Source organism: Pituophis catenifer, unplaced genomic scaffold (genome assembly GCF_029215685.1).
Source record: "Pituophis catenifer annectens isolate HBS135680 unplaced genomic scaffold, rPitCat1.0.hap2 SCAF_1, whole genome shotgun sequence".
NCBI classification, from domain to species: domain Eukaryota; kingdom Metazoa; phylum Chordata; class Lepidosauria; order Squamata; family Colubridae; genus Pituophis; species Pituophis catenifer.
Window position 1 is genome coordinate 254,412,304 of NW_027256881.1, and position 27,885 is coordinate 254,440,188.

The window sequence follows — 27,885 nt, forward strand, 5'->3', positions numbered from 1 at the left end:
TGGGGCTGTTGGTCAGACGGCCGCTCGAGCGGGAGGTTGGCGGGCGTGAGGTGTCTTAGGGGGCTGTAGCGATTTCCCCCCGGTAGCTGGAGCGGCGGCGCTGTCACTCGCCATCATGTCTCGGGGCTCGATTGAGATCCCCCTCCGGGATACCGACGAGGTGAGTTGGTGCGGGGCGCCCCGGTGTTTGTGTGAAGCCGCTTTGGGGAAAGGCAGGTTAATTGGATATCCCACCCGCTTCCCTTGGAGGAGCTTGGAGCGGTCCTCGTGGGGCTGCTGGAGAGTTGATGCTAAGTAAATCTGCTACCGCTAATATTTTGTATGCACTACTTGCATACATATTATGGATGCACAGAGCCTGTTTGGTCTCGTGGTTAAAAGTCCTGAACTAGGGAGTCGGGAGACTGGAGTTCTCATGTTTTAGGCGTCACTTGGAGCCAGTCCCTCTCCCTCAACCCAGAGATGGAAGCAATGTTCAGCCATTTATTTATATATATATATTGTCTAGAAAACTGCATAAATTGGTCCATATAGTTACCAGAAACTGACTTAAAGGCAAAACAAACAAACAAAAGTACATGCACATGTGTACCTATTGCCAGCAGTACTTTGTTTTGATATCCCTTAACTTGTTGCTTCCTTTAACAGCTGATAAGTTTGGGGTGGGGTGGGGTGGAAATGAAGGCATAAAAATATTTTTATAAAGCACTAAGCCATATGGATCTTGAGCCTGCTTTTATCGGTGTTAACTTTTCTTTGTTTGGGTACACAGAGGTCACTGCTGCGAGAAATTTCTTTTGCATTGGAAAGTAATCAAATTTGTGAATGAGCCCTTATTTATTTATTTTTATTGATTGATTGAATTTATATTGCCCCCTGTTCGTCCATGGCAACTCAAGGCGGCTTGCAGAATATAAAACCATATTTAAAACAATAAAAACTAACAGAATCAAATAAATTAATATAGTACAATATAACAAAATCACCTCCCCCCCACCCCCCACCCTGGTGACAGCAGATCACACGAGCCATTTAATGGGCTTCATCCCATTCTGGGTTCCCCAGGCCCGTAGGTCTTTAGCGCCTTCCAGAAGAGTATTAGAGTAGGGGCCATTCTAATCTCTGGGGGAATGATGTTCCAAAGAGAGGGAGCCACCACGGAGAAGGCCCTTCTTCTGGGTCCCACCAGATGTATCTCCCTCGGAGATGGGATCCACAACATTCCCTGCCTCTCTGCTCTGATGGGTCGGGTAGATGTGACCCAGACGGTCCCTCAGATAACCTGGTCCCAAGCCTGAATATGTAGGATGAATGCATGGAAGTCTTATTTTTCTGTGTGCTCCTGAGTACAAAATGAGATGCTGATCTGTAGAACTCCAGAAATACCCCTTTAAATAATTTTAGTCGAGGGGGCTTAATGTATTTGCTTTGTGATCTTATTGTATGTGCCCTAATAACTAATATTGAATTTTGAATGTTGTCATTTGATTTTTAGGTCATTGAGCTTGACTTCGATCAGTTACCGGAGGGGGATGAAGTTATAAGTATTTTGAAACAGGAACATACTCAGCTGCACATATGGATTGCCCTAGCGGTCAGTTGCATATCAGTTTACTCTATTTTATTTATACTGTAAGCTTTTTTTTATTTTAAATATGAGTTTGGTGACATGATGTCACCAGAGTGATGAGTGGTTTGTTTTGCAGTGGAAAGGGAAGTTCAAGAAATAAGCTAGATATATTAAGCAATACACTCAGCATACACTATACACTATCTTTTCTTTTACCTCCATCTTAAATATGAACAATTGTGTCACTAAAATTGGTGCTTTTCCTGCTGAAATTGGTGGCATAATTTGAGGAGGCTGTTGCACTCAAAAATGGAACTGGGTCTGTGTGCAGCCCATGGATTGCCGACTCCTGTAAGACACAATAAAACCATTTACACACACACACACACACACACACACAAAATTTTCCATCAACAATGAAAAGGATGACATGTTACAGATATGGCCCAGAACTCCAATTTCTTGTCATAATTTAATATGTAATTGCTTAACTTTATGTACTATGCATATTTTATGAATGCAGTTTTAATAGCAGATTGCTAAATGTATTTTCATTTACTTTTTAGCTGGAATATTACAAACAAGGCAAAACGGAAGACTTTGTGAAACTATTAGAGGCTGCTCGCATAGATGGAAACCTGGATTATAGAGACCATGAAAAAGATCAGATGACTTGCTTAGATACCTTAGCAGCCTACTATGTACAGCAGGCTCGGAAAGAAAAGAACAAAGATAACAAGAAAGAGCTTATTACACAAGCTACACTGTTGTACACTATGGCTGATAAAATTATCATGTATGATCAGGTAAGATCAGTCAACTAATTATGTTTGTTTTAGGTTAAGGCACACTGAAATAATCTCTTGAAGATGAGAGGTTTTCTAATATGTTTTGATTTTTTTTTTTAAAAAAAAGACTCTTAATGCAGGATATGATTGCATTGAAATAACAAACAAAGTCACATTGTTTAGTTTATTGTTGTGTCCAAAAGTGGAGCTTTAATGGATCAGACTGTGGTTCGAAAGAAGTACCTTAATCATAATCTATAACCATAGCTTTTTATAGTTTAGTTTACCTAATTTACATCACTAGTCAAATTTTGTCACTTAACCATAAGCTAGCCACTAGTCAAAAAGGGAAGGGTTTCAGCTCAGTGTTAGAGCATTTATTTAGCATGCAGGTAGAATTCAAGTAGAATCTTAGGCATATCTAGCTAGTGTCCAAGTATCAGTTGCTAGTAAATAGAATTAATGAAGATTTAGATAGAGAAGGAAGGCCATTTCCATGTTGGGAATGAAAGAAGGAGGCTAGAAATAAGAATCTTCTATTTAATGACAAGCACTTCTTGCTGAAATGAAGGCACCTAGTTTTGGCAATCTTTTCTGCCATTGTTATCCAAAAAGTTCAATGTCCTTCCATTGGACTATAGTGCATTAGTCAGGATCAATAGATAGAATTCAATTGTACCTTCAGCTGTGGAAGTCTTTGGGTGATTTTGAGCCAATTACTTTCAATCTATTAATGTTATATGGTTGTGTCAACAAAATATTGAAGGAGAGCGCCAGCATTAGCTTGTGGAGGAAACCTAGGGTATAAATCAAAGAAATGAACAAAAATAATTCAGAAACATATATCCATACACTATATTGGAGAAATAGTAATAGAGCAGATGGATAACATTTGTTCTCTGAGTTCCTCAAATATTTTTCAGCAACAAAAAAGGTTATGAGTAATGTAAAAATACAAAGCATCAGAAAGGTTTTTTAGATCAAGAATTTGTTGCAGATACAAACAAGAAGTTTTAAAATCTCTACTAGCTGAAAAAGTACGCTTTCCTGGTGCAATTGGCATGCTGCTGAAAAAGGAGAAGAGGCTCCAGAATTTCCATATAAAGGATTTCTGCCTGTTGGTCACTGGTTGTCTATCGTTTGCTATAGAAAGAAGTGAATGTAAAATGTAAAAGGAGGAAGACAAGGAAATCTTTGAAGCAATTAGACAGCACTTCAAAATAATGAATGTAGGAACAAAGTGTGATTTTGAAACTCTATCACTTAGAATGGTTTGTACTAACTTCTCCTAGAAATAAAAATTAAAGATAATTTCCTGCTTTTCTAGAATCACTTATTGGGAAGAGCCTGTTTCTGCCTTCTGGAGGGGGATAAGATGGATCAAGCAGATGCACAATTTCATTTTGTACTCAATCAGTCTCCCAATAATATTCCAGCCCTTCTTGGTGAGTCAGTTGTATTTTGTCTTCACGGAAATAAATGTAGTTTAACAGTGTTGAGCCCAGCAGTCTTAAGAGATTGTGATCTGTGGGATATACAAGGGAAATCTGTTTCACTTTGGTATATAACGCCTCTTGCTGAAGTCCAAAATAAGTCCTCTTACTTTTTTTGCTAGAAATGATAGTTTATTGCTCATTTTGGACTTTGAATTTAAAGTAGAAATTAAAAAGGGGCCAGTATCACGGCTTTTAATGACTTACTTAGATTAGATTGTTAGCTGAAATGGATGGTTTTTCCTATAATAATAAAAGAAGCAACTGCCTCCCTCTTCAGTACTTAAAGCTTGGCAGCACCACATGTAGAATGTGGTCATGATCTGCTGCAAAACCTGATTCAGCCTTTTGTTGAAATAAACTGAGGCTCAGAGACTTGTTTAAGATGACAAAAGTAGAGGAGAGTTCAACAACCAGTTATGGCTTTTATCGGGCCTTGTGCTATTAATAAAAAGACAGCATTAGTTATTTTGAAATGCATCTGCTGCACAACCAATACAAGCAGGATGTTGACAATTGGATTAGAGGGAAATGGGGACATACTCGTGACTTAACGTTGTTTTATATCACCTTTTCAAGGAATAACTATTATTCATTAATATATTTGCTGCTAGTAAATTGTGAACTCCTGATGTCTATCATAAACTTTAGAGGTATTTATTATCTTTTATTGCTCCTTTGTAATAGGCAAAGCGTGCATTTCGTTCAACAAGAAAGATTACCGAGGTGCCCTTGCCTATTATAAAAAGGCCCTGCGAACTAATCCTGGTTGTCCAGGTAAGAAGCAAAGCATGCACAGTAAAAAGGTTAAGGTTTCCCCTGCTCAGTTGTGCCTGACTCGAGAGCAGGGGTCGGCAACCCGCGGCCCTGGAGCACAAGCGGCTCTTTGGGCCCTCTGCCGCAGCTCCCTGTCCCATCACTGGTTCGCCCCTCCCCTCTTATTTCTTTTTTGGACTCCAGTCCAAAGTGGCATCAAGTGAGAGAGACATAGAGAATAATTTTGTGGCTAGGTAGGCATGGCTAGGTGGTCATGTGACTGGGTGGGAGTGAGTGACATCGAGTTGGCCACACCCACCCAGGTTTTGTGGTTCCTGGTATGTTTTTTTTCTGTAGGAAACGGGTCCAAGTGGCTCTTTGAGTGTTTAAGGTTGCCAATCCCTGCTCTAGGGGATGGTGCTCATCTCCATTTCCTAGCCAAGGGATCCAGTATTGTCCAAAGGTGGTCATATGGCTCTCATCACTGTACACCAAGGTGCATGGAATGCTATTACTTTCCCACTAAAGTGGTGCCTATTTATCTACTTGTATTTGCATGTTTCCAGCTGCTATTCTTAATGAAAAGTCAGTATTTTATGTAACAGTGGTTTTGGGTTGAAATAGTGACTGGCCCAAGGTCATTCAGCTGGTGTCCTTGACTAAGAAAGGAATAGAATCTGTGTTTCTCTGCTCCCTGCCCAGCAACCACTATATATTGGCCATCTATGGAATTTTTATCTTTTTTAGAAAATATTTCTGAATCTGTAGCCTTCCTGAATAACAGCTTTTGGTGAATAATGGAGATTATTACCAGAACCAGGAGCTGTTCTGTGGTTCAAATTTTAGCCAACACTCATGAAAATTATAGAGGTGAAGCTAAAGAACTTCACCTCTGGTGTGGATTTTTGTTACGGCTATGCAGCATTTTAAATTTGATTTACCAAAGATGCCTTTGAATGTATGGGGTTATAAATGTCTAGAACACCTTAAATTCATGCACTATCCAGAGGAAATAATTGTGGTTGTTATAGATGTGTTTATGCCTATCATGTTTTTGAACCATATGTTGGAAACTGAACCAGAAGTGCTGTACCACCTAACCTTTATAGTTTAGATGAGGATTTTGGAGTAGATCGTCTAATTAAGAATTTTGTATTCTCTGGAGTTCACCTGACAGAACCTCACATGCAAAAATGCCATTTATGCAAATGAACATAGGAACTCTTGAGTAAATATGCCTACTATTATGTGCAAAGTGCTTCGGAGTCATTAATACATAAGAGCCGAGGTGGCGCAGTGGTTAGGGTGCAGTACTGCAGCTACTTCAGCTGACTGCTAGTTCAGCAGATCAACGGATCAAATCTCACCGGCTCAAGGTTGACTCAGCCTTCCATCCTTCCGAGGTGGGTAAAATGAGGACCCAGATTGTTAGGGGGCAATATGCTATTTAGTATACTGTCTTTGGTGTAAGCCGCCCAGAGTCCTCAGAGAGTGGGCGGCATAGAAATACGACTAATAAAATAAAATAAATAAATAAAAGTAATAAGACAATCTTTAGGTTAAGAAGGGAATATAAATGACGATGCCAACATAATGTAGTGACCAAGTTGTTGGGCTGACTTTGGGAAGACTCAGTTTCAAACCCTCCCTCCAACCCATGAAAGCCCAATGAGTGACTTTGGGCCTTTTGTTCTTTGATCCCAATCAACCTCACAAAGTTGTTACAGAGAAAAAATGGAGATGGGGATATTACGTAGGCCACCATGGTTCCTGAAAGAAATATAATTCAAATAAATAAACATTGGAAGTATTTACTGTTTTTGTCTCCTAGCTGAGGTTCGGCTGGGCATGGGCCATTGCTTTGTAAAGCTCAACAAGTTAGAAAAAGCTCGCCTGGCATTCAGCAGGGCACTGGAACTCAATTCCAAATGTGTGGGGGCTTTAGTTGGATTGGCTGTTCTGGAACTAAATAACAAAGAGGTGAGTGAGTTTAACCTAGAATGGTAATATTGCAAGACCTTGTGTTCCTAAAATCAGTTTTTTGGGTGGCAGGAGGGCAGCTATGGACATTTTACAATTTGAAATAAAAACCTGATTATTTCTTTTTTTTAATAAACGTATAGTTCCTTTGATTTTGAAGAAACAGTTGCTGACTAAGTCATTTAAAATAGAAGTAATGGAACCAGCAAAGGTCTGTTGGTTTTATAAGGTTGCTTAGTATATGCTTAAACATCTCCAGACTTGTGATATTGCGGCAGATTATCTTAGATGGGCTTTTCTGTTCTATCTGCATCACAGGAACACACGAGGAAGGAATGTAGTCGTGCAGATTTTGTTACTTAGGCCTGAAATAAAGCACCAAACAAAATCTGTCCAAAGCCGAGTCCAGTGGTGGGATTTAAGTAATTTAACAACCGGTTCTCTGCCCTAATGATTTCTTCCAACAACCAGTTCGCCAAACTGCTCAGAAAGTTAACAACCAGTTCTCCCAAAGTGGTGCGAACTGGCTGAATCCCACCGCTGGCCGAGTCCATTAACCTATAAGTTTTGATGGTTATAAAATAATCAGATCAGGCTTGCTAAAATTTTATTACTATAAGAACAGCTCAAGCAAGAAATGGCTCTCAAGTTCATGCTAATTTATTTTTAAAACAATCCCAGCAAAAGTCATTACAAAGCCAACATGGTTTAATGTTATGAAGATGATTTGCGCTGCACTTAATTTTGGATTTATGCACTCGCCTGCCCACTATCACAGCCATGAAAAGATAAAAACTTTTTCCATTTGAATAATGTTCTGCTATTCTTGGCTCTGAAGGCGAATTTCTCATATGGTAGAGTTTTCTTATTTTTTTTAGAAAAAGCTGTTATTCTTCTAATTGATATACCATTATCAGTCTAACCTCATTCATCTTCATGGCACATTTATGAAACGAGCTACTTTTTCTGCTGGGAATGGCACCCACCCACATGGCCAGTCAAGGTTGTGACCAGGATTCTGAAATCAATTTTGAAAAACATAGCCCTTGAATTTTTAAAGACAATAATTAAGTTAACATGCATTTCAATATGAATAAAAACTATCAATATTCCTTTCAGGCGGATTCCATCAAAAATGGTGTCCAGTTACTTTCTAGAGCTTACACAATTGATCCTAGTAACCCTATGGTATTAAATCACTTGGCAAATCACTTCTTCTTTAAAAAGGTAAGACAACGGGTGTGTTTGAGTTATGCTGCTGTTTCATAATGTCAGACTAATTCAGAACTGCCTGAAATCATTCTTATTTTTGATTATTCCAATTGTGAAATGGAGTTGCATTTTGCTTTATATCTTGTGGAAATGAGGAAATGCTAATGCAAATGATGGAGGTCATAAAAACAAGTTTCTTTAGTCATCTGGAATATATAAGCTATAAGTATATATTCCACAGTGATGTAAAATTTGCAAACTGGCTTCAGGAGGTTCATTAATGTTTGTGCGTGTGTGTGTGGGAAAGAGGGTGAGATACACATGAATCCTCAAACATTCAAACATTGGCTGAATTTGTACATTACATCAACCCGGACTTCAAATTGGGACATGTGTAAACTCAACTGTTATGATGGTCACACTTTAAGAGTTAAGGATTGTATAGGCAGCAATATCTTCAGGAAATTATGAATTATTGCACTTGTAACAAATGGTCAATCTAAAGTTTCTAAGAAGTTGAATTTCAGTCTATACCTCAGACCATGGGTGTCCAAACTTTTGGCTTGCCTGTGTGCCACATTGAGTGAAGAGGAATTGTCTTAGACCACATATGAAATATATAATTAATTGTATAAATAACAAACTGCCTTTATTTTTTATATTTTTATTATATCTTGTGAAGTGGCTTTACTAGATGTCCAGGGCCATGTGGCCCTTGGGCTGTGAGTTGGACACACCTGCCCTAGAATATACTATATTATAATATACAATACTATAAAAATATTATTATGATAATCTTATTTTCTTTATACAGGATTATGGTAAGGTCCAACATTTGGCACTTCATGCTTTTCACAATACAGAAGTAGAAGCAATGCAGGCAGAGAGTTGCTACCAGCTGGCCAGGTCTTTTCACGTTCAGGTATATTATGCCTTACATACCTCTCTTTCTGTTTTGCAATCTTATTTTCCTAAGAGTTTCCCAAGTTTTAATGCCTTTCTTCCTTATGTTCTTCCTTTCATTAGGAAGATTATGATCAAGCTTTCCAGTATTATTACCAAGCCACACAATTTGCCTCTTCATCTTTTGTACTGCCATTTTTTGGACTGGGTCAAATGTACATTTACCGAGGAGACAAAGAAAATGCATCACAATGCTTTGAAAAAGTTTTGAAAGCCTACCCTAACAATTATGAGACCATGAAAATTCTTGGATCTCTCTACGCTGCTTCAGAAGATCAAGACAAACGAGATATTGCAAAGGTACAGTAAGCCTCAAGAGATAAGAGCAAAATTATAATTCATCGCTCTTTTAATTTAAGGTGAAATCTCAAACTCAGTGACAGTTATTTTTGAGAAATGCATGTACAATTAATACTTAATTAGTATTGCCTATAGACCTGGTATATATTAGGAGGGATTTTCCTATCATGGTTAAATTCAGAGGTATTTGGAACTTGTTTTTAAAAAGGGAATGCTTGTCTTAGAAAGAGCAAATGCTATGCTACTGGTAAAAGTGATTATTTATAGAATGCTGAATTTTAGATACTGCATGCAGTCCTTAACTTAGGTCTATTCATTTAACAACCGTTCAAAGTTACAACGGCCTCAGAAAACTATTTACTGTGTGGCACTTTTCAGGGAAATTCTAAATCAATTATATAAAGTAATAAGTTGCTTTTTTTAATAGGGTCATTTAAAGAAGGTGACAGAACAGTATCCAGATGATGTGGAAGCTTGGATTGAGCTAGCACAAATCCTTGAGCAGACAGATATACAGGTATATAAAAGGTGGGTAAAGTAGTCTGGTTTCATGCTGAACAATTACACATTACACTAAAACCTTCCACTGTCTCTAAATGTATAGGGTGCTCTTTCAGCCTATGGCACAGCAACACGAATACTTCAGGAAAAAGTACAAGCTGATGTTCCCCCAGAAATTTTAAATAATGTGGGTGCTCTCCACTTCAGACTTGGAAACTTAGGAGAAGCAAAGGTATGAATCTCAACTTCCCAACCACTGTTACTGTTTGTATGCAATATATTTATAACTTGGCTGTGCGGGTAAACACGTATGTGCATATGTGTATGTATAATGTATGTGCACACATGTATAAATACACACTTTTTTTCCCTTCTTATACTTGCATTTAGAAATATTTTTTGGCATCCCTGGATAGAGCTAAAGCAGAAGCGGAGCATGATGAACATTACTACAATGCAATTTCCGTGACAACATCATACAACTTAGCCAGATTATATGAAGCAATGTGTGAATTTCACGAAGCAGAGAAACTGTACAAAAACATCCTAAGGGAACATCCAAATTATGTTGATTGTAAGAAACCTTGTTGCAATCCTTAAATTGAAAATAGCTGCAAGTGTACATTTTAAAACTGTTATAAACTATGATATCTCACAGATCTGTGCATTGAGTTGCTATTAGAAATAATGTATGCAATAATTTCTCTTTGATTCATATATTGTTGGGTAGGGGTAGGATCTCACTACCTTGAAGGAAATGTTACAAAGCCACTGCTGGACTGTGTTGGATAATTCTTGTCCAGTGTCCATTGTCTCTTTTAAGAACACTTGTGGAGAACATGGTTGGGGTATGGTGCCAGAGGTTTCTGGAATAAGCATTTTCAATCTGGCTTTGGTTCTGGGCATAGTGGTGAGACGGCAATGAGTGCACTTAGGAATGACCTCTGGTGAAGCTGGAATGGATACGGTGCAGCTATGATGGCTCTGCATGATCTGTATGAGGTTCAATACCAGCAATCATAGTACCCTTCTGTAATGGCTCCAGGAGCTAGGGAATGAGGGTTGTGGTGGCTCTTCTTCTCCATAGTCAGTTAGAGTTAGTGTTGATAAGGGATAAATATCAAGCCCAATATCCCTCCTTACAGGGTCTTTATGGTTTCATTATTCCTATTTATCAGCTACATGAAACCATTGAATAAGCTTGCTCAATGGCATAGTATCATGTATCATCAATATATTGATAATATCCAGTTGTACAGCTTAACTGCTAGCTGACCATGTGATGCTGAAAAGTTCTATTGTGGGGCCTGGAAGCTTATGGATCTGAATGGAGAGGAACAGGCTTAGACCTTAATCCTAGCAAGACTTAAAAATAAGAAATTTAGAAAATTTAGAAAATCAGGAAAATAATTACATATGCCGCCATAGCCAGTAAAACACTGCTATTATAAACCAAAGTCCCACAATTTTCCTCTTTAAATCCAAATATGCAAAGTATATGCAGTTGTTTTAAAAGATAAACCTAACAGGAAAATGTGAAGATAGCATTGTTGTTTGACATCTTTATAGACTCATATTAGAATACATCTCTGTGAATTTCTGAAGCATCTTATGTTTGACTCAAGTAGCATTAGGAAGATTTGCTGCTGTAAAAAGGCATTCTGTTGTTTCTTTTAACGTGACATCTAAATGACTAGCATCATTGTATGATCCTTTCGAACCTTTAGTACAGCTGATGGTTGGCACTATAATTAATCTGTTCTGCTTTTGTCCCAATCTGGTGCAGTAGTAATATCGCAAAAGTCTTGAAGAGCAAATATGCATCATTCAAAGCGCTTATTAAACAAGATGCTGTGTTCTGGAAATGAGTCTTTGATCATTAAAATCTTTCTTTAGGCTACCTGCGTTTAGGAGCTATGGCTAGAGATAAAGGAAACTTTTATGAAGCTTCTGACTGGTTTAAAGAAGCACTTCAAATCAATCAGGTCAGTAAGAATTTGCCATCCTTTAGAAAGCAGTTTTACAGCTGAGGCCATGAATTTCTAAAGATTTTCTGTGGCCAGTTAATAAATCATCAACTTTTTTTTAAACAAAAGATCATGTGACCTAATAAATACACATTATTTCATTGCTGGCTTTGACATTTTCATAGTGTATTTTTGTATGAGTAGTTGAAATGTCTCACGGACAGTACCTATTGTGGAATTTTCTCCCCTTAAACTTTTCCAAAGTTTGAATTTTAGCCAAGTTCACTAAAGTTCTTAAAGCTTTTATGGGATAGAGCTGAGGAGAGGTGGATCTTTTTGAACTATTTCTTATTATAGTAAAGCTGAGTTTTAGTGTATTGGAATATTATTTCAGGACCATCCTGATGCTTGGTCCCTGATTGGCAATCTTCACCTGGCCAAACAAGAATGGGGTCCAGGACAGAAGAAATTTGAGAGAATATTGAAACAGCCATCAACACAGAATGACACTTACTCTATGTTGGCTTTGGGCAATGTGTGGTTGCAGACTCTGCACCAACCCACCAGAGACAGAGAGAAGGTAAATACTCTGCATCTTTACACTGTCTTTTTTGCAGCTGCTTCAATGGATGAGCACTGTTTTTTGATTTTCAAATCCACAAACTGCTGGAAAATGGATTTTCCATTCCCCAGTCTTCCTAAATAGGAGAGAGGAAGTTCCGTGCAGAAATGGAAATTGTTTTACATAATATAAAATTACAAGTTGATCTCATTGATCAGCCTTTTCTCTTTATGTACTATGAATTTATGTTACACTTGAACAACAACAGAGAGTAAGACCTTTATGAAATTGGTCTAAAATGGAAATTTTAAAAGAAATGAAAGGATAGACAGTTCATCTCTCTTTTTGCCAAGGATTCTACATTAGTTTTTATATTGATTGTGGGATGCATTTAATATATTTTAACATTTTTTAAATATGTTTAATATATTTTATTAATATGTTTTAATATATTTTAACATTTCTTGAGTATCCAGAAAACTTATTAAAACATTTTGATAAATATTGTAAATACAACTAGTCCACAACTTATGACCACAATGCGGGCCAGAATTTCCATTGCTAAACAAGGCAGTTAAGTGCGTTCTGCATGATTTTACAACCTTTTTTGCCATAGCTGTTAAGCAAATTGGTGGAGTTGTTAAGTGAATCGTGTGGTCATTGAGCAAATCCGGCTTACCCCATTGACTGCTTGTCGGAAGCTGGCTGGGAAGATCACAAATGGTGATCACATGACCCAGAGATGCTGCATGTGTTGTTAAATACATGGCAATTGCCCCAGCATCCAAATTTTGATCACATGACTGGAATACTGTGACAGTTGTAAGTGTAACTTTGAAAGATCACTAAATGAATGGTTGTAAATTGAGGATTACCTGTATTCATTTTCTTGAGAGTTCCCATCTCTCTTTTGCAGGAAAAACGTCATCAAGATCGTGCCCTAGCCATCTACAAACAGGTCCTCCGGAATGACCCCAAGAATTTGTATGCTGCTAATGGCATAGGTACTAAGATTTCTTGTCTCAAATTTTCTTTTTACATTACAATTTTGCAATGACTTTGCATGGATCTGGAAATCGGATTTTCCTTTTTTAGGAGCCGTGCTGGCACACAAAGGATATTTCCGTGAGGCTCGTGATGTTTTTGCCCAAGTGAGAGAGGCAACTGCAGATATCAGTGACGTGTGGCTTAATCTTGCACACATTTATGTGGAGCAGAAGCAGTACATCAGTGCTGTGCAGATGGTAATCCTTAACAAATACCTTGATTTAGGACATGTTTCTTGTAAACAATGAAGTAAGAATTTCAAGCTGCTCTTTTCTGTAAGGATTTTTACAGCTTGGTTTTCATGAATATATCATGTTGGGCTAAATTGGATCATTCCATGAATGTTTTTAGTACCTTTTGCTTTTCTTTTTTAAAAAATTACATTTAAATTGTGCTGGGTAATGGATATATTCACAGAACTGAATCAGTGGTATTGGTTTACTTTTATAGGCAATCCTAGCATGGGATCTTTTCACCATTTTGCAGATACAAAATGGTCTAGGTCAGAGGTCTCCAACCTTTGCTGGCTGGGAAATTCTGGGAGTTGGCAAATCCACCAGGCTTAAAGTTGCCAAGGTTGGAGACCCCTGGTCTAGGTTACCATTATAATAAATAATTGGAGATGGATTACTATAATTGAGACACATAATTGGCAGACTGAGTGGTCTATTAATCAATAGTTAATGCCCAGAAGAAAGAATGACTGTATTTTAAGACTGCAATATTGAAAGAGGATTGAAAAGGAAAAATCTTTCCCATGGATCTGAAAACTGATGAAAAATAACTCATGAAATTACAGATGACATATTGGCAAACTTTTGATGTGCCATATGTGGTAGAGTTTGTACTATGTATCATAGAAATTTATATACACGTGTTTGGCTTCTAAGCTGACGGCATGGAAAAGGAAACTCAGGTTTTTTTTCTGTCCAGCCTTCTTAGTGGAGAGGATTTTTTAAGCTGCTAAAACATTGGATTTGTTGTGCTGCTGTGTTGGGTATAAAGAGAGAGCTTTGCTCTCTTCTGCAACCTATGTAGAAATGCAGGATGTTGTAGTAAATTTTTGGAAGTTACTAAGAGATCTTTGCAAACTCATTTATAAGGCTGTGTTCAGCATTGCACTCTGGCTGCAGTGCAGTTTTGTCTGAAACACTTATTAAAGTTGGCAATTTAAACTAATTCTTCAAACGTTTATTCTTTTCCCCACCATAGTATGAGAACTGTCTCAGAAAATTCTATAAACATCAGAACACAGAAGTATTGCTGTATTTGGCCCGAGCTCTCTTCAAATGTGGTAAATTACAAGAATGCAAACAAACATTGCTAAAGGTAGGAAGTTTCTAATATTTACCAAAACGATTATCAATAATTGTTGTTATTAAAGGTTAGATTATATACCCTAGAATCCTCTACAGTCACAGTTATTACAATAGCATTTAAAATACAATAAAATAACCATGTTGGAAAAAAGTGGCCTAAGTAGAATAAAACTTCTATAGGAAGAAAAAATAATTAGTCCCAAATATCACCCGGATACAATATAGAGCAGGGGTTCCCAAACTATGAGGTGTGCCTCCCTTAGGGAGGTGCAGAGACCAGGGACGTACGAAGAACCTTTTAGTTGCATTTTTAAAATAAATTTACCTTTCTCAAAGTTTAATTGTATTATTTTCAACTGTTCATTTATGTTCATTTTGTATTTGGATATTTTTAAGGAAGGCGTGTACATTAAGATTGGGCTAAAGGAAGGTGTGATGGCAAAAAGTTTAGGAACCCCTGCTACATAGAGAGTCATCACAAACCAAAATCACAGATTATGGCTACTGTACAACATAAAAAAGGAGATGAATAATCATACACCATAGGCTCTGCAGGGAAGTTTCCTCTTCTCCAACTTGTGGGAGGCCATTACTGAGAGAGCCTGAATGGCTTCCTAGGTATGTTATAACAACAGTTTCTGCTTTCTGGCCAGTTCACATTGGTTTAATTTTGAATTAAATTTGAATTTTCAGGCAAGACATGTAGCACCCAGCGATACAGTCCTTATGTTCAACGTGGCTCTTGTGCTGCAAAGGCTAGCTACCTCTGTCCTGAAAGATGAAAAAAGTAACCTGAAGGAAGTATTAAATGCTGTGAAAGAACTGGAGCTAGCACACAGGTAAGGATATATAATCTTTATTTAGGAACCCCCCCTCCCTATAATATGCATTGCATTGGAGTATGGTGGGGGTGATGATGAAGATAAAACCAAATTCTAACCTAGCTTAACAAGCTATAGTTATTTTGTACAGCTTTGTAGATGCATCTAGAGCAGTGCCCCCCCCCCCCAACCTTTTGGGCACCAGGAGAGAGGTTCCGTGGAGAGAGGTTTTTCTGTGGACAGGAGGGATCGTGGTTTTGCATGCTGCCTGCATCCAATGGATGGAGCTTCGCTTTTTTGTGTGACCCAGTTGCTGGTATGCCATGGACCGGTGGTGGTCTGTGGACCGGGGGTTGGGGACCCCTAATCTAGAGACAAGATTAAAACTGTTTACTTTGTTACAGAATAATAATGTATTTCATAAGCTCTGCCTCACAGCTTTTAGATTTTGTTTCTGGCCATAAATGTGTGAAGTCCTTAGCATTACCTTCCTCCTAGAAAGTTAATGGGCTAAATGAAATCTTGAGGGATGGAAAGGGAAGGCAGCTAACCTTGCTGCTTCAATGGCTTTGTTCTACAAGTAATCCTTGACTGATGAGCCTAACTGGAGCTGGCATTTCTGTTGTAAGTCAAGTGTGGTTGTAAATGGAATCATCATCATGATTGGACCCAATTTTATGACCATTTTTTACCATGGTCATTAAGGTGATCGCCATCGTTATTAAGTGGATCATGTGGTTATTACACGAATCCAGCTTCCCGAATTGACATTGCTTCTGAAAAGCAAAAGAAGGTTTGCAAATTGCGATTGCATTATCATAAGATGCTGCTGCTGTAGTAAATGCGAACCAGTTGCCAAGCATCCAAATTGTGATCATATGACTGGAGGGGCCATTGCTACAGGCATAATTTTAAGAATAGATTGTAAGTCACTTTTTCCAAGGCTGTTGTAACTTCAATCTGTTTGTTAAACAAACAGTTGTAAATTGAGGGACTAACTATTGCTGTGGTCCTCGAAAACTAGTTGGTAGATATAAATGCAGGTTCAGTAGTACAGGTAGTCCTGGACATATGACCACAATTGAGCCCAAAATTTCTGTTGTTTAGTGAGACATTTGTTAAGTGAATTTTGCCCCATTTTTATGATCTTTCTTGCCTCAGTTGTTGAACGAATCACTGCAGTTGATAATTTAGTAATCCGGTTGTGAAGTGAATCTAGCTTCTCCACTGACTTTGCTTGTCAGAAGGTCGCAAAAGGGGATCACATGACCTTGGGACACAGCAACAGTCATAAATATGAACAGGTTGCCAGGCATCTGAATTTTGATCACGTGATCATGGGGATGCAATAAAGGTTGTAACTGAAAAATGGTCATAAGTCACTTTTTTCAGTGTCGTCGTAACTTTGAACCATCACTAAATGAACTGTTGTAAATCAAGGATTACCTGTACATGTGAACATTTTCAGCAGAGTCTAAAAATCCAGAGAGTCAGAAGATGAGAGCTTCAGAATTGGATCTAGTGCTCTAGCCTGCAAGCATTACTGCCTGTTTTAATATACAAAATGGGGCCGGAAGGGAAGGGGTGTCCATTCAAGTAGAAACAGAATGCGTCCCATTCAAAAGGATGCTTTTGAATGGCACACTTGTTCTTAAAATTAAATCTTTTTTAACTTAATGTATTGACGCAGGCTATTTTTTTCTCAGTTTTATCTAATACATTGCCTTATATTTTGGAATGTTCGCCTCTGCCAGAGAACTTTCTTTTATCACAGGAGTTTCTTTTGTATGAGATATTCCTAGAACAATCAGTTCATCAAGTTCTGAGACAGATTCTCCAAAACCTGTCTTGAGCCATCTGCAAGATGATTCAGGTTCACTTTTAAAAGATGCACTTCAATCTCATTGAAGAAATTGTTGTGTTGATTATTATGAGCAGTTATTGGCAATTAAAATACTTCAAGAGTACTTTCTTCTCTAGGAACTGAAAGAATAGTTTGATGGGGAGATAAAGATGGAGAGTGGGATGTGAAATTAAAAGGCAATATCTTAATTTTGACATCATTATCAGTTTATGATAAATATGTACCACTTTTAACAAAAACACACATGGCAAAAAGATTATTTTGGAAGAATGTTAAGATATCCCTAATTGTCTCTTTTTCATTCAGATACTTCAGTTACTTGAGTAAAGTGGGAGATAAAATGAGATTTGATTTGGCACTTGCTGCAACCGAAGCCAGGTAAAAAAAAAATTTTTAACCAGTACTTTCAAAAATCAGTTCCTTATGAAATAAGCAAGGTATTTGAATTGTAGGTTTCAGTTTACTTTAGTACAGACATTTAAGGTTAGCTATGTACATCTGTAAGGGGATGCGGTGGCTCAGTGGCTAAGACGCTGAGCTTGTCGATCAGAAAGGTTGGCAGTTTGGCTGTTTGCATCCCTAGCGCCGCGTAATGGAGTGAGCTCCCATTACTTGCCCCAGCTTCTGCCAACCTAGCAGTTTGAAAGCATGTAAAAATGCAAGTAGAAAAATAGGGACCACCTTGGTGGGAAGGTAACAGCGTTCTGTGCACCTTCGGCGTTTAGTCATGTCGGCCACATGACCACGGAATCATCATCAGACAGCGCTGGCTCTTCGGCTTAGAAATGGAGATGAGCACCGCCCCCTAGAGTCGAGAATGACTATGTGTGAGGGGAAACTTTACCTTTATGTACATCTGCAGCTTAAACCCACAAGGGAAGGAGAGTCAACTTATAATTAGGAGATAATGTTGACTAGCCATATGTGGGAAGTTTTGATGCCTGTAGTATTTTCTGTGGATTATTACAATAGTTTTTGTATTTCTTTTTATTATTAGTTCTAGCAGAATTTTCCAAATAGTGTCATATACCTCTTTTGAAATAATTCTACAGTGTATCCTAGATGTTCTGTAAGCTGTATTTCTCCAAGGATTCTCTTTAATGAAGAAAACCTGCCTTTGTCTTCTGGATTGGACTCTTAAAAGATTTATCTTTTTTACTGCCTAATTAAATAGATGTCAGACAAAAAGTGGTTTCAAACAAGTGTAGGCAGGCAGCTTGTCCATGAAAGCTGAAACTAATGCTTAGTTTTATAGGAATAAAAGCACTGCAGAAATTCTAAATCTAAATATAAAGGGTTCATATGATGAAGCTAAATACAAAAAAACACTGAAAATCAGATATTTGTCATGTATTGAGGCTCAAGGCATTGTAACCCAATTAGCTGGATAAATAATTGATCTTTTCTAGGGCAGAACAATTTGAGGTGCCAGGCTATTGCTTTAATAAGTGATTTGATTGTTAGAAATAAAAATCCTCTAGAAAATTTAGCAGTGAATTTCCAGCTGCATTGATATGTTTTTCTGTAAAATAGACGTATTTACTACAGTCTAGTCTCTTTAGCTACTAGCATTCATGAGTCCGTTGTTCTTGAAAAGTTTTGATTTGGCCAGTGGCATGAAATGTGTTTTTCATCGTTATTTCTGCTTTTGTCTGCAAATTTAACCCCAACTTGTAGGCAGTGTTCGGATCTGCTGAGCCAAGCTCAGTATCACGTAGCTCGGGCTCGCAAGCAGGATGAAGAAGAGCGGGAGCTGCGAGCAAAACAAGAGCAAGAAAAAGAACTACTGCGTCAGAAGTTACTCAAAGAACAGGTCCTTTATTCCTTATACCGCTAAAACAGAGCTGGGATCACTTTCTCTGCTGAGCTAGGAGCTGTGATGCTACAACAAAATGCAATGTAGATGAACAATGAATAAATAGAGGGTTATCAGCTCTGAAGATGTAAATGGGTAAAATAAATTTGGAAGGTGGTTTACTTTTAGGTTGCAAATGATGAAGGAGCGGAATGAAAATGTAGATGCCTCATCCAGTCTGTAACCTAGAAACATTTTGCTTATTTCCACTTGTCTATTTACAGTAGTGCTTCATATTATTACTACAGAGCATACTGTTTAAAGGCAGACCCCATGTCATTGTGGTTGCAAATAAGTCTTCAATACTTTGTTTTTTTTCTTTTTAAATAACCAAAAGATTAGAATAGTGCTTTGCATAGAACTACAATATAACTGGTTTCCTTACTTTTCCAGGAAGAAAAACGTCTCAGGGAAATAGAAGAACAGAAGAAACTTTTGGAACAGAGAGCACAATATGTGGAGAAGACCAAGAATATTCTCATGTTCACAGGAGAAGTTGAAGGCTCAAAAGAGAAAAAGCGTGGTAGTGGAGCTGGCCGGGTAAATAAAAATAGAGTTTTTTAAAATGATTGTTATATGGCCATGTATTACTAAAACACTCTGGTCTGTTTATAACTTTCAATTGAGTGAAATGGTTCATCACAGGGCAACAGTTTTTCAATTAAGTACCTCAACAGGGCAAACTTAAAGAATTGTTAAAATCTGGGACCCATTGTTCCTGTGTAATGGAAATTTCAAAGATCTGCACACCAGTTGTATTCACAAAGTTGTGAATACAACTGCTGCTGAAATACACAGTTAGCCACGATCACATGATTGTGATTTCCAACTAGTCTTCCCTGAAGCCTGTAGGTTGCGTGTACAAAGGAAGATTGGGGTGGGGTGGGGTGTGGTTATTCCCATGTCTTTCCTGTCTCCCTCTGGTCCCTACACTCTGGTCCCTAATTGTCTGATGGCAAGACTTGACTGCTGACTGGAAATTGGCTGGTTTGGAACCAAAGGTAAAAACTGAAATCTCTTTTAAGAGTGGTGGATGGTAAGGAAAGGACAAGGGAGTAATTCAGATCCCATCTTGTCCTGTTCTTGTTGGAGGCACAGTTTAAGGCATTTCTGGTTGAAAGGATTAGCCAGTGACATCATCATTGCCTAGAGTAATGTCTCCATGAAGGAGCTGGAGGGAGTGATGGGAGCTCACCCCTACCATGCAGCAGCACTCAGGTCTCAAACATGGGCTTGCTAACCTCCAAACCCAGCATCCTAATCATGTGAGCCACTGTGCTCCAAGAGTAATTTGAATGCCTGCTGCCAAGTGAGGTTTCTGATGGTCGATTGTTAAGCTCTTTTTCTCCCTGGAGAGAAGGAGTCTTTGGGGACACACCAGGAAAGGGAGTAGAGATGCATTTTTCCTTGTCCATAGTCCCCTTTGTTCCCCTTGCTCCCAGCAGAGTGGCAGGCAGTTCCACAGGTCAGCCGAGGAGAAGGGGGCTTCACCAGGGCTCTGCTGAGAGTTGTGAGGGAAGAGGAAACAGTGCCAGCCTATATTATATATGGAAACAAGAAAAATCCAATGGGTCATTAGTTTAGTAATATATAAAGCTATAGCAGCAAATGCTGAATTTAATCAGATCGAAAAGGTATTCACATAAGAGACATTTAGACCAGTTTTGTATTAATTTTGATACATAAACATTTCTTTTATTTCTTTCCTTTCATTTCTTTCCTTATTTTTTAAATGCAAAAAAGAGGCAGTTTTTTTTAAAAATAGAAAGTAACAATCTTGTCTATTTTGGCTCTTTGGTTCTTCTACACCTCTGTTTAATGACCTACAAAGTTGTTTGTCATTGATTATCTCGTTTTTATTTCCATTGCATCATTTGAAAGGTCTTCTTCAAGTATTCCATCTGTCATTCAACATACTTTTCATTGTCTCTTTTCATTGTTCTCTATTAACTTTTATGGTTTTCTTGGTTCCTCATCATGGTATTAGCAAGTTCTGGTTCTACTTACTTAAGAACTAGATTTTCTCTTTCTCTGTAATATTATATTGTTTGCCTGTACACATAGTTCAACTTTTTCTTTTGTTTTACAAAATTTCCCCCTCTTGGCCTTTTCTCTGCTTTAGAATTTTATCCTACAGTTATTTCTAGGATCCAGCCGAGTCCTCCTTTAGTCCTTCTTACCCATTTTAATGAAAATATAATAGATTTTGTGAGAAATCTGTTCTCAGTTGCAAACACACTCCCCTCATTTTCACCCTTAGGCCTTTGAACATTAGAAAATCCTGGCTGAATTCAGCTTTATGGTTTATGTGATGAGATAAGTTAAACCCTTTATATTTTATCTTGGTTTCAAGCAAAAAAGCAGTGAAGTAAAGCTGTCTAATATAGTCCATGACTGAATCCTCTCTTAACTTTATCTTTTCGTAATTATATTAGACGATCTTTACCAAAGGGTGAGGCTCTAATCAGATGGCTGGTCCAATTATAAAATAACAAACACCAAGAGTTACAGAGAGCTATGAAAAGATGGATTTCTGATATAGCTGATTGATGGTTGAAGTCTTTTGATTTCTTACCCTAAAATCAAATCTTTTTATACTCAGAATTTTCAGACTGCCAGCATCTCTTCCGATTCATCCAACATCTCTGGGATCTTGGCTAATCCTAAATCTTTAGCCTATGTTTCATGCTGATTATCTCCCTCATGAGTCTTTCTGACAATAATCAGACATATTTTTGTCAAATCAAGACTCTTCTTAAGATCTTTCTCATTTATTTATTAGTTTGGTCAACTACCTCTCCAAGCATCTACTGCATCCAAATAATACAGTGTGTCTTTTCTGCTCTCTCAAAATGATACATCATGTTCTTTGCCTCCTTGATAAACAGGTTAAGAAAGCCCTAATTCCTTAACTCCGTCTGTGTGAACGTTTACCAGTTCTTTTCCATTCATATCAATTCATTTCCTTTAATTGCTATTAAAATGGTAATCAAAATGAGCATTAAGATCAGATCTCTCAGAGAATAGGAGAAAGTAGGCTGAAGTCTTGCAGCATTAATTTGCACTTTTATAATAATTGCTCAAAACATACTTCATTTTAATTTTGCATTAGTATAATTCAGTGTTGTGTGATCTTATCATTTGATTTCCTATATTCATAATCTACATGTTCAGATGATTACATTATATTTTCCGATAGAAAAAAATGGTTGTATTCTATGCCTCTTGATCTTTTTTTGAGAATCTCTTAAAATAAGTCTTTACAAAATTTGTAAGAAAAATAGCAACACTTTCCTCTGTCTTTTTTAAAGTCTAGATTCCATACTTCTCTACATTTAATTTTAGCATTCTAGCATTTCATGTCTTTCATTTTGTTTTTCCATCACTTTTAATTTTGAGGTCTCTTAGTTACAAATGACTGGTGGATGTTAGAGTTAGCAAAAGTAGCGTTAGAAGATTAAAGACCAATTGGATTATTCTACTCTTTTTTTCAGTTTGTGATTTGTGTTAATCTGTGTTTGCATAATGTGAATCCTAAAAACAACGATTCTGAAAGGAAGGATTTAAAAAAACCCATAAATTAAGTGTGAAATTTTCTAACTCTGTATTCTTTTAAACTAGAGGGTAATTCACTTCCAAAATGCTTGATTAAGCAGAGGATTTTCATCTAAAAATAACAATACATTGTGGTTTATGATTTTTGTGACAGCGTTCCAGAAAAACTGGAGAATTTGATGAGTTTGTCAATGATGACAGTGATGAAGACCTTCCCGTATCCAGAAAGAAAAAGAGGAGGAAGGGCAGTGGCAGTGAACAAGATGGCGAAGAAGAGGACGGAGAGAAGAAAAAGAAGAAGCGACGAAGGTGAAATCCTTTGGAGGGAAATGAGGGTGTACACAGTGAATTTGATAACGCACATTGGGAAGTTTGATTCCTTTCTTCCCATTACGGCTCTAACCTGCCTTGCTGCCTGATTCTACGCTGCTTAAAACTCAGAAAAGAGCAGTTTTTGATAGTGGGAAAGAACCAAAGAAGTTCTGATGTGTACTCATAGAAACATTCAGAGCCTAGCCATGGCATCTGAACTGCAGTTTCTGGCATTATTATGAACTGGTGTTTACAAGTGTCTTCTTTTTTTTTTTTTTTTGCTATTATAGATGTGTAAATACAAGTTTTTAATTGCTGTTTTATGTTTTAAAAATTATTTGAAATCATTTCAAGAATTAGCTCTGCAGTGAGCTTTTTTTTTTAAAAAAAAAAAAAGCATAACCAATCCTATGATACTCATTACATTTGTCTATATTGTTAAGTAATTTTAATGTAAAGTTCTGGAACTATTAATGGAAAATGTTTTCGTATAGAAAAAGTGAAGAATCAGTAGGGGTTTTTTTTTCTTTATAGAGATCTGATCAGGACACGATGTTTATAGAACTTTGTTGATTATTTGTGTGTGTGTTTTTCTCAAGACCTCAAAAAGGAGATGGTGATACTGATGACGATGAAAACGAGACAGGACCAAGACAGAAGAAGCGACGCCCAGCCAAAACTGAGAAGAGAAGAATGGTATGATTTATAACTATTTCATTAAATGCTCTGTGAGTCTAATTAAAAATCTTTAGTTTAAGGTTGGATGGTGGAATGTCCTAGAAAGCACTGGAAGGTACCCATCCTTGCTTGCACATAGCATTGCTTCACTTATTTCTATTTGAACTAAATTGAAGACTCTGAGCGTGGGCCTTAGCTAGAGGTCCCCACCTTTTCCGGGCTAATGAACATAATTTGTAGCGTTATAAGGACATGTTATAAAAGGGCTGATGAGAGAAGAGGCTTGCCCATTCACGAAATGGCTCCAGTGGGAGATGTAATGCAGTTCTAAAACACTGATTTACTAAAATGGGGTCTGCAAACCCCTTGAGCCTCTTTGTTTCTTTGCTTACCTTTATCTGATAGGTATAACACACTTCTTTCAGAGCACTTGCATCCTCAATCATTTGTAGTTTCTAACCAAGGTTCAGGACTCTAGAATTTCTTCTTCTTCCATGTCTAGATCAAATTTAAACTGAGAGAATGAAGCCACCTTCTTGGCTTTGTCGTTGGCCAGAAATAAGTCATTATCGGTACATGCTTCTCTTAGTAGCCAACATACTAGCAGATGGGCCAGGCTCTGTGTCTCTCCACATTCACATAAACATGTTGTTATCCGCTAAGAGCCTCCACTTGAGATTATTGGTTTTACATTAAGGGACTCCAACCTTCAACCTATTCAGGGTCCTTCAAATAGTATAAGGGAGGTCAGATCCTTTAGCCATATCTTCCTTTAATGTTATTCCTTGCTCAATGGTCTCCTTCCTCCATATTTTCATTAATTAAGATTAAATTAATTTAGTTAATTTAATTTAATTAATTTAGAACTGAAGATATGGAAAATTGGAGCTTATTTCTTCCAGGATAACAGCTTTTGGTTCTTGTTCTGTTTTTTAATTTGAAACATTTTTAATACAAAAAGTTGAATGGAGGTGGTAGCCAGGTAGGTATAGGAGATATTCATGTGTCTCCTGGCACCTCCAGGCTCACAGCATATAATAACCTCCTTTGTTATGACAGAGTTTAGCAGTTTCCAGAAAGTTTGAATGGTTTTTTCCCATAGTTTTTTAGTTCAGTCTTTAGCAATTGGAAATTACTTTTATATCCTAGACCTATGGGATTGAGTGTAATTTAATAAGACGTGGATAGAAAGAAAAATGCATAGCCACCTTTTAGCTAAATCATTTTACTTTCCCACCACAAGCTTCTGTAATAGGAATATTTTATAGTTTATTTTATTAAAGAGCTGAAAGTCAATTTTCTTTACAAGTTCTATCACTTTTTTCCCTATCTGTAGTCCAAGCCAGAACGCTTGCCTCTTTCAATGAAGGGAAAAATCAAATCTAAAGCCATCATTTCATCAAGCGATGACTCATCTGATGAAGATAAACTCAAAATCGCTGATGATGGGTATGTATATTTTCCATTGGAAGTAATAGTGATTGATTTATTCTGATAAAAATGGAGTCACAGGTAACATGTATTTTCTTCTCCATTTCAAAATTGTGAAAAATGCAGAGTGAATACATCCTAGTCTATCCTAAGTAACCTTTAATTGAAGGATAATAAAACTAAATTATGAAAGATTAAGAAACCTTTTAAAAATCCAGGTAAACCAAGTGACTCTTCATTATGTTTCCTATTGATATAGTGTTTTATATTTTAAAACAAAATCTATTAGTATTTTCTATGTCTTCATGGGTACAGGTAATCGTTGATTAACATCTGCCCTAGTGACTGTTCAAACTTATGCTGAAAATTAGGTTTACAATCAGTCCTCAGCGTCCTCCATAGGCATTCATTTATGATGGTTGTAGTATCCCACAGTCATGTGATTGCCATTTTATTTATTCATATCCCACTTTTTTTTTTTAAACAAATAACTCAAGATAGCAAATGTATCCAATACACCTTCCTCCTATTTTCCTCACAACAACACCCTATGAGGTGGTTGAACTGTGTGAATGTGATTGGCCCAAAGTGACCCAACTGGCTTTTATGGTTAAGGTGGGAATTGAACTCACAATCTCCTACTTTGTAGCATGGTGCTTTTACCACTAGACCAAACTGCAAACTTCACAGCTGGCTTCCAACAAGCAAAGTCAATGGAGAAGCTGGCAGGAAGGTGCAAATCATGATAATGTGATGTTGCACTTAAAGACTGCAGGAAATTTGCTTAATGACTGCAGCAGAACAGATATCATAAGTTGGGCATAGTCACATGATGTTTCACTTAACGTTCATGTTACTTAATGGAGTTGAGAATCTCGATTGTGGTCATTGAGAGAGGATTACATGTAATAGGTTGGTAACATTTAACACTAAGTTGGGAACTAAATTGGGAACCCCCAATTTAGACCTACAGACGTATTAGGCTAAGGAAGAAAATTTAAGGAGATACAGCTTCTGTTTGGCCTTCACACTCAATGTAATTAATCCTGATTCCATGGGGATAATTCTGTATCTATGTGGAAACCGCACCAAAGCACCAATGATGTGCAAAACATTTTGATTCAAGTCATTTGAAGTAAGAAATACCTTACTTCAAATAGGAAGCAGCTGATTTGCATTCCAAAGATACTCATTTAGAACATTTGGGAAGTGTTTTGAGGTTAAACTCTGTCTCAAGATCAGAAATGATCTTTCATATTTGAGATGGTTTTATTCAAAATATTTCAGTAACATCTACAGTGCAATTATGCATAATTAAACTTTCTGAAAATGTATAAATGTGGTTAATCGGTACTTTCTTTCCTGGCTACAAAATTATATGAAAAGGTATAAACTGACATCTCAAAAACTATAAAAGTTAACAGCTTAAGGACAGTCTCAGCACACCATACATAAACAAGAACAAATTATCACAAGTGATAGTTCATTTAACTTTCTTGGCATAAGATCTATTATGCTGGACAAAATTAACAGAACTCCCGGGAACTTGTAGTATTTCATACACAGCCTAATGTTCTGCTTCAGATGTTTGCATTTTATTTTTCTCTTCTTTGCTTGAACAGCAATGCCAGGAACAGCAACAGTGACTCAGATGATGCCGAGCAGCAGCGTAACAAAAATGTTGTGTCTGACAGTGATTTGGACAACAGTAACAAATCTGGCAGCGAGGGAGGCAGTCCCAGACGATCCAGTGCCCGCCCTTCGGATGAAGACTCAGACAGTGATGGTTCAGTGAGAAAGAGAAGACACTCAGACAGTGATGGTTCAGTGAGAAAGAGAAGACACTCAGACAGTGATGGTTCAGTGAGAAAGAGAAGACACTCAGACAGTGATGGTTCAGTGAGAAAGAGAAGACAGTCTGATTCGGAGCAGTCGGATAATGAGTCTGTGCAGTCAGGAAGAAGTCCGTCTGGTGGTTCTGAGAACGAATCTCGCCCAGCTTCCCGCAGTGCTGATTCTGACAGAGATTCAGAGAGAGTCTCTGACAATGAGGGTTCAGTTAATGAGTCTGAGCCAGAGGCTTCCAACAACGAGGCTTCCGAACGAGGCTCATATCATGGATCTGATGATAGTGATTAAATATCAGCTGCAGCCCGGTTCTTATAAACTCCTTTGTAAATACATATCCCTCTGAGCCTAATGAGAAGGATAGACAACCATCATTTATATCTCAAAATTGATTTTAAAACATGCATAGCTATGCTTTAGGAACAAAGTCTTGAAATTTTTCCTACAACGTTTTTCTACTGAACTACCCATTCACTAGAGCCTAGTGTTCCTTTAGTGTATGTGAGCTACTCAAGTACCACATTTGGCAATAAGTAAGCTGCATACTTACGTTCTGTAGGCCGCCTAGAGTCGCCCTATCAGGAAGATGGGCAGCATATAAATTTAATAAATAAAATAGGGCGTTTAAAAGTTTATTTTGTTGAAATGTACATATAATGTGAAGATGAACCAAATGGTCAAAATGGTAACGTTGCATCCAGTTATGCTCACTTGAACCACCTGAGATAAATGCCTTGAAGCCCTCTGATTTGGGCGGAAAACTGGAGCTCGTCCTTCCTTACCTGGTCTTGCTAGATGTTCTGGTACTTTATGAGGTGGTGTAAAGAATGGGTCTACAACCTGTCACTCTGGCTAGCAAGCTCTTTTTGTTATGTACATACCTCTTGTAGTAAAATTCTAAATTTTAAAAGTTTTTTTTTAATTTGAAAATTGCTACAGGTACATAAATAAATTATAGCTTTGTAATGTGGCCAAATTGCAATATTGTACAAGAGCCCTCCTGGAATAAAATGATCTGTTTGTGGCATGTAGTAGTCATTATCCTCTGTTCAGAGTGGTCCAG

The 27,885-nt window shown here is 37.5% G+C and overlaps 1 protein-coding gene across 1 annotated transcript; it reads left to right on the plus strand.

Moving 5' to 3' along the window:
- The first annotated feature begins 10 nt into the window (after positions 1-10).
- On the plus strand, positions 11-27,849 carry CTR9 (CTR9 homolog, Paf1/RNA polymerase II complex component). Its single transcript, XM_070934077.1, has 25 exons — positions 11-160; positions 1,496-1,594; positions 2,137-2,376; positions 3,686-3,803; positions 4,539-4,628; positions 6,439-6,587; positions 7,707-7,814; positions 8,614-8,721; positions 8,826-9,062; positions 9,490-9,579; positions 9,667-9,795; positions 9,954-10,137; positions 11,460-11,548; positions 11,925-12,110; positions 13,009-13,096; positions 13,188-13,336; positions 14,352-14,468; positions 15,152-15,297; positions 17,450-17,521; positions 18,821-18,956; positions 19,392-19,538; positions 22,708-22,862; positions 23,465-23,561; positions 24,880-24,992; positions 26,597-27,849. The coding sequence occupies exons 1-25, from the start codon at positions 116-118 to the stop codon at positions 27,111-27,113; spliced, it is 3,609 nt and encodes a 1,202-aa protein (XP_070790178.1). The 5' UTR covers positions 11-115; the 3' UTR covers positions 27,114-27,849.
- Positions 27,850-27,885: the final 36 nt, after the last annotated feature.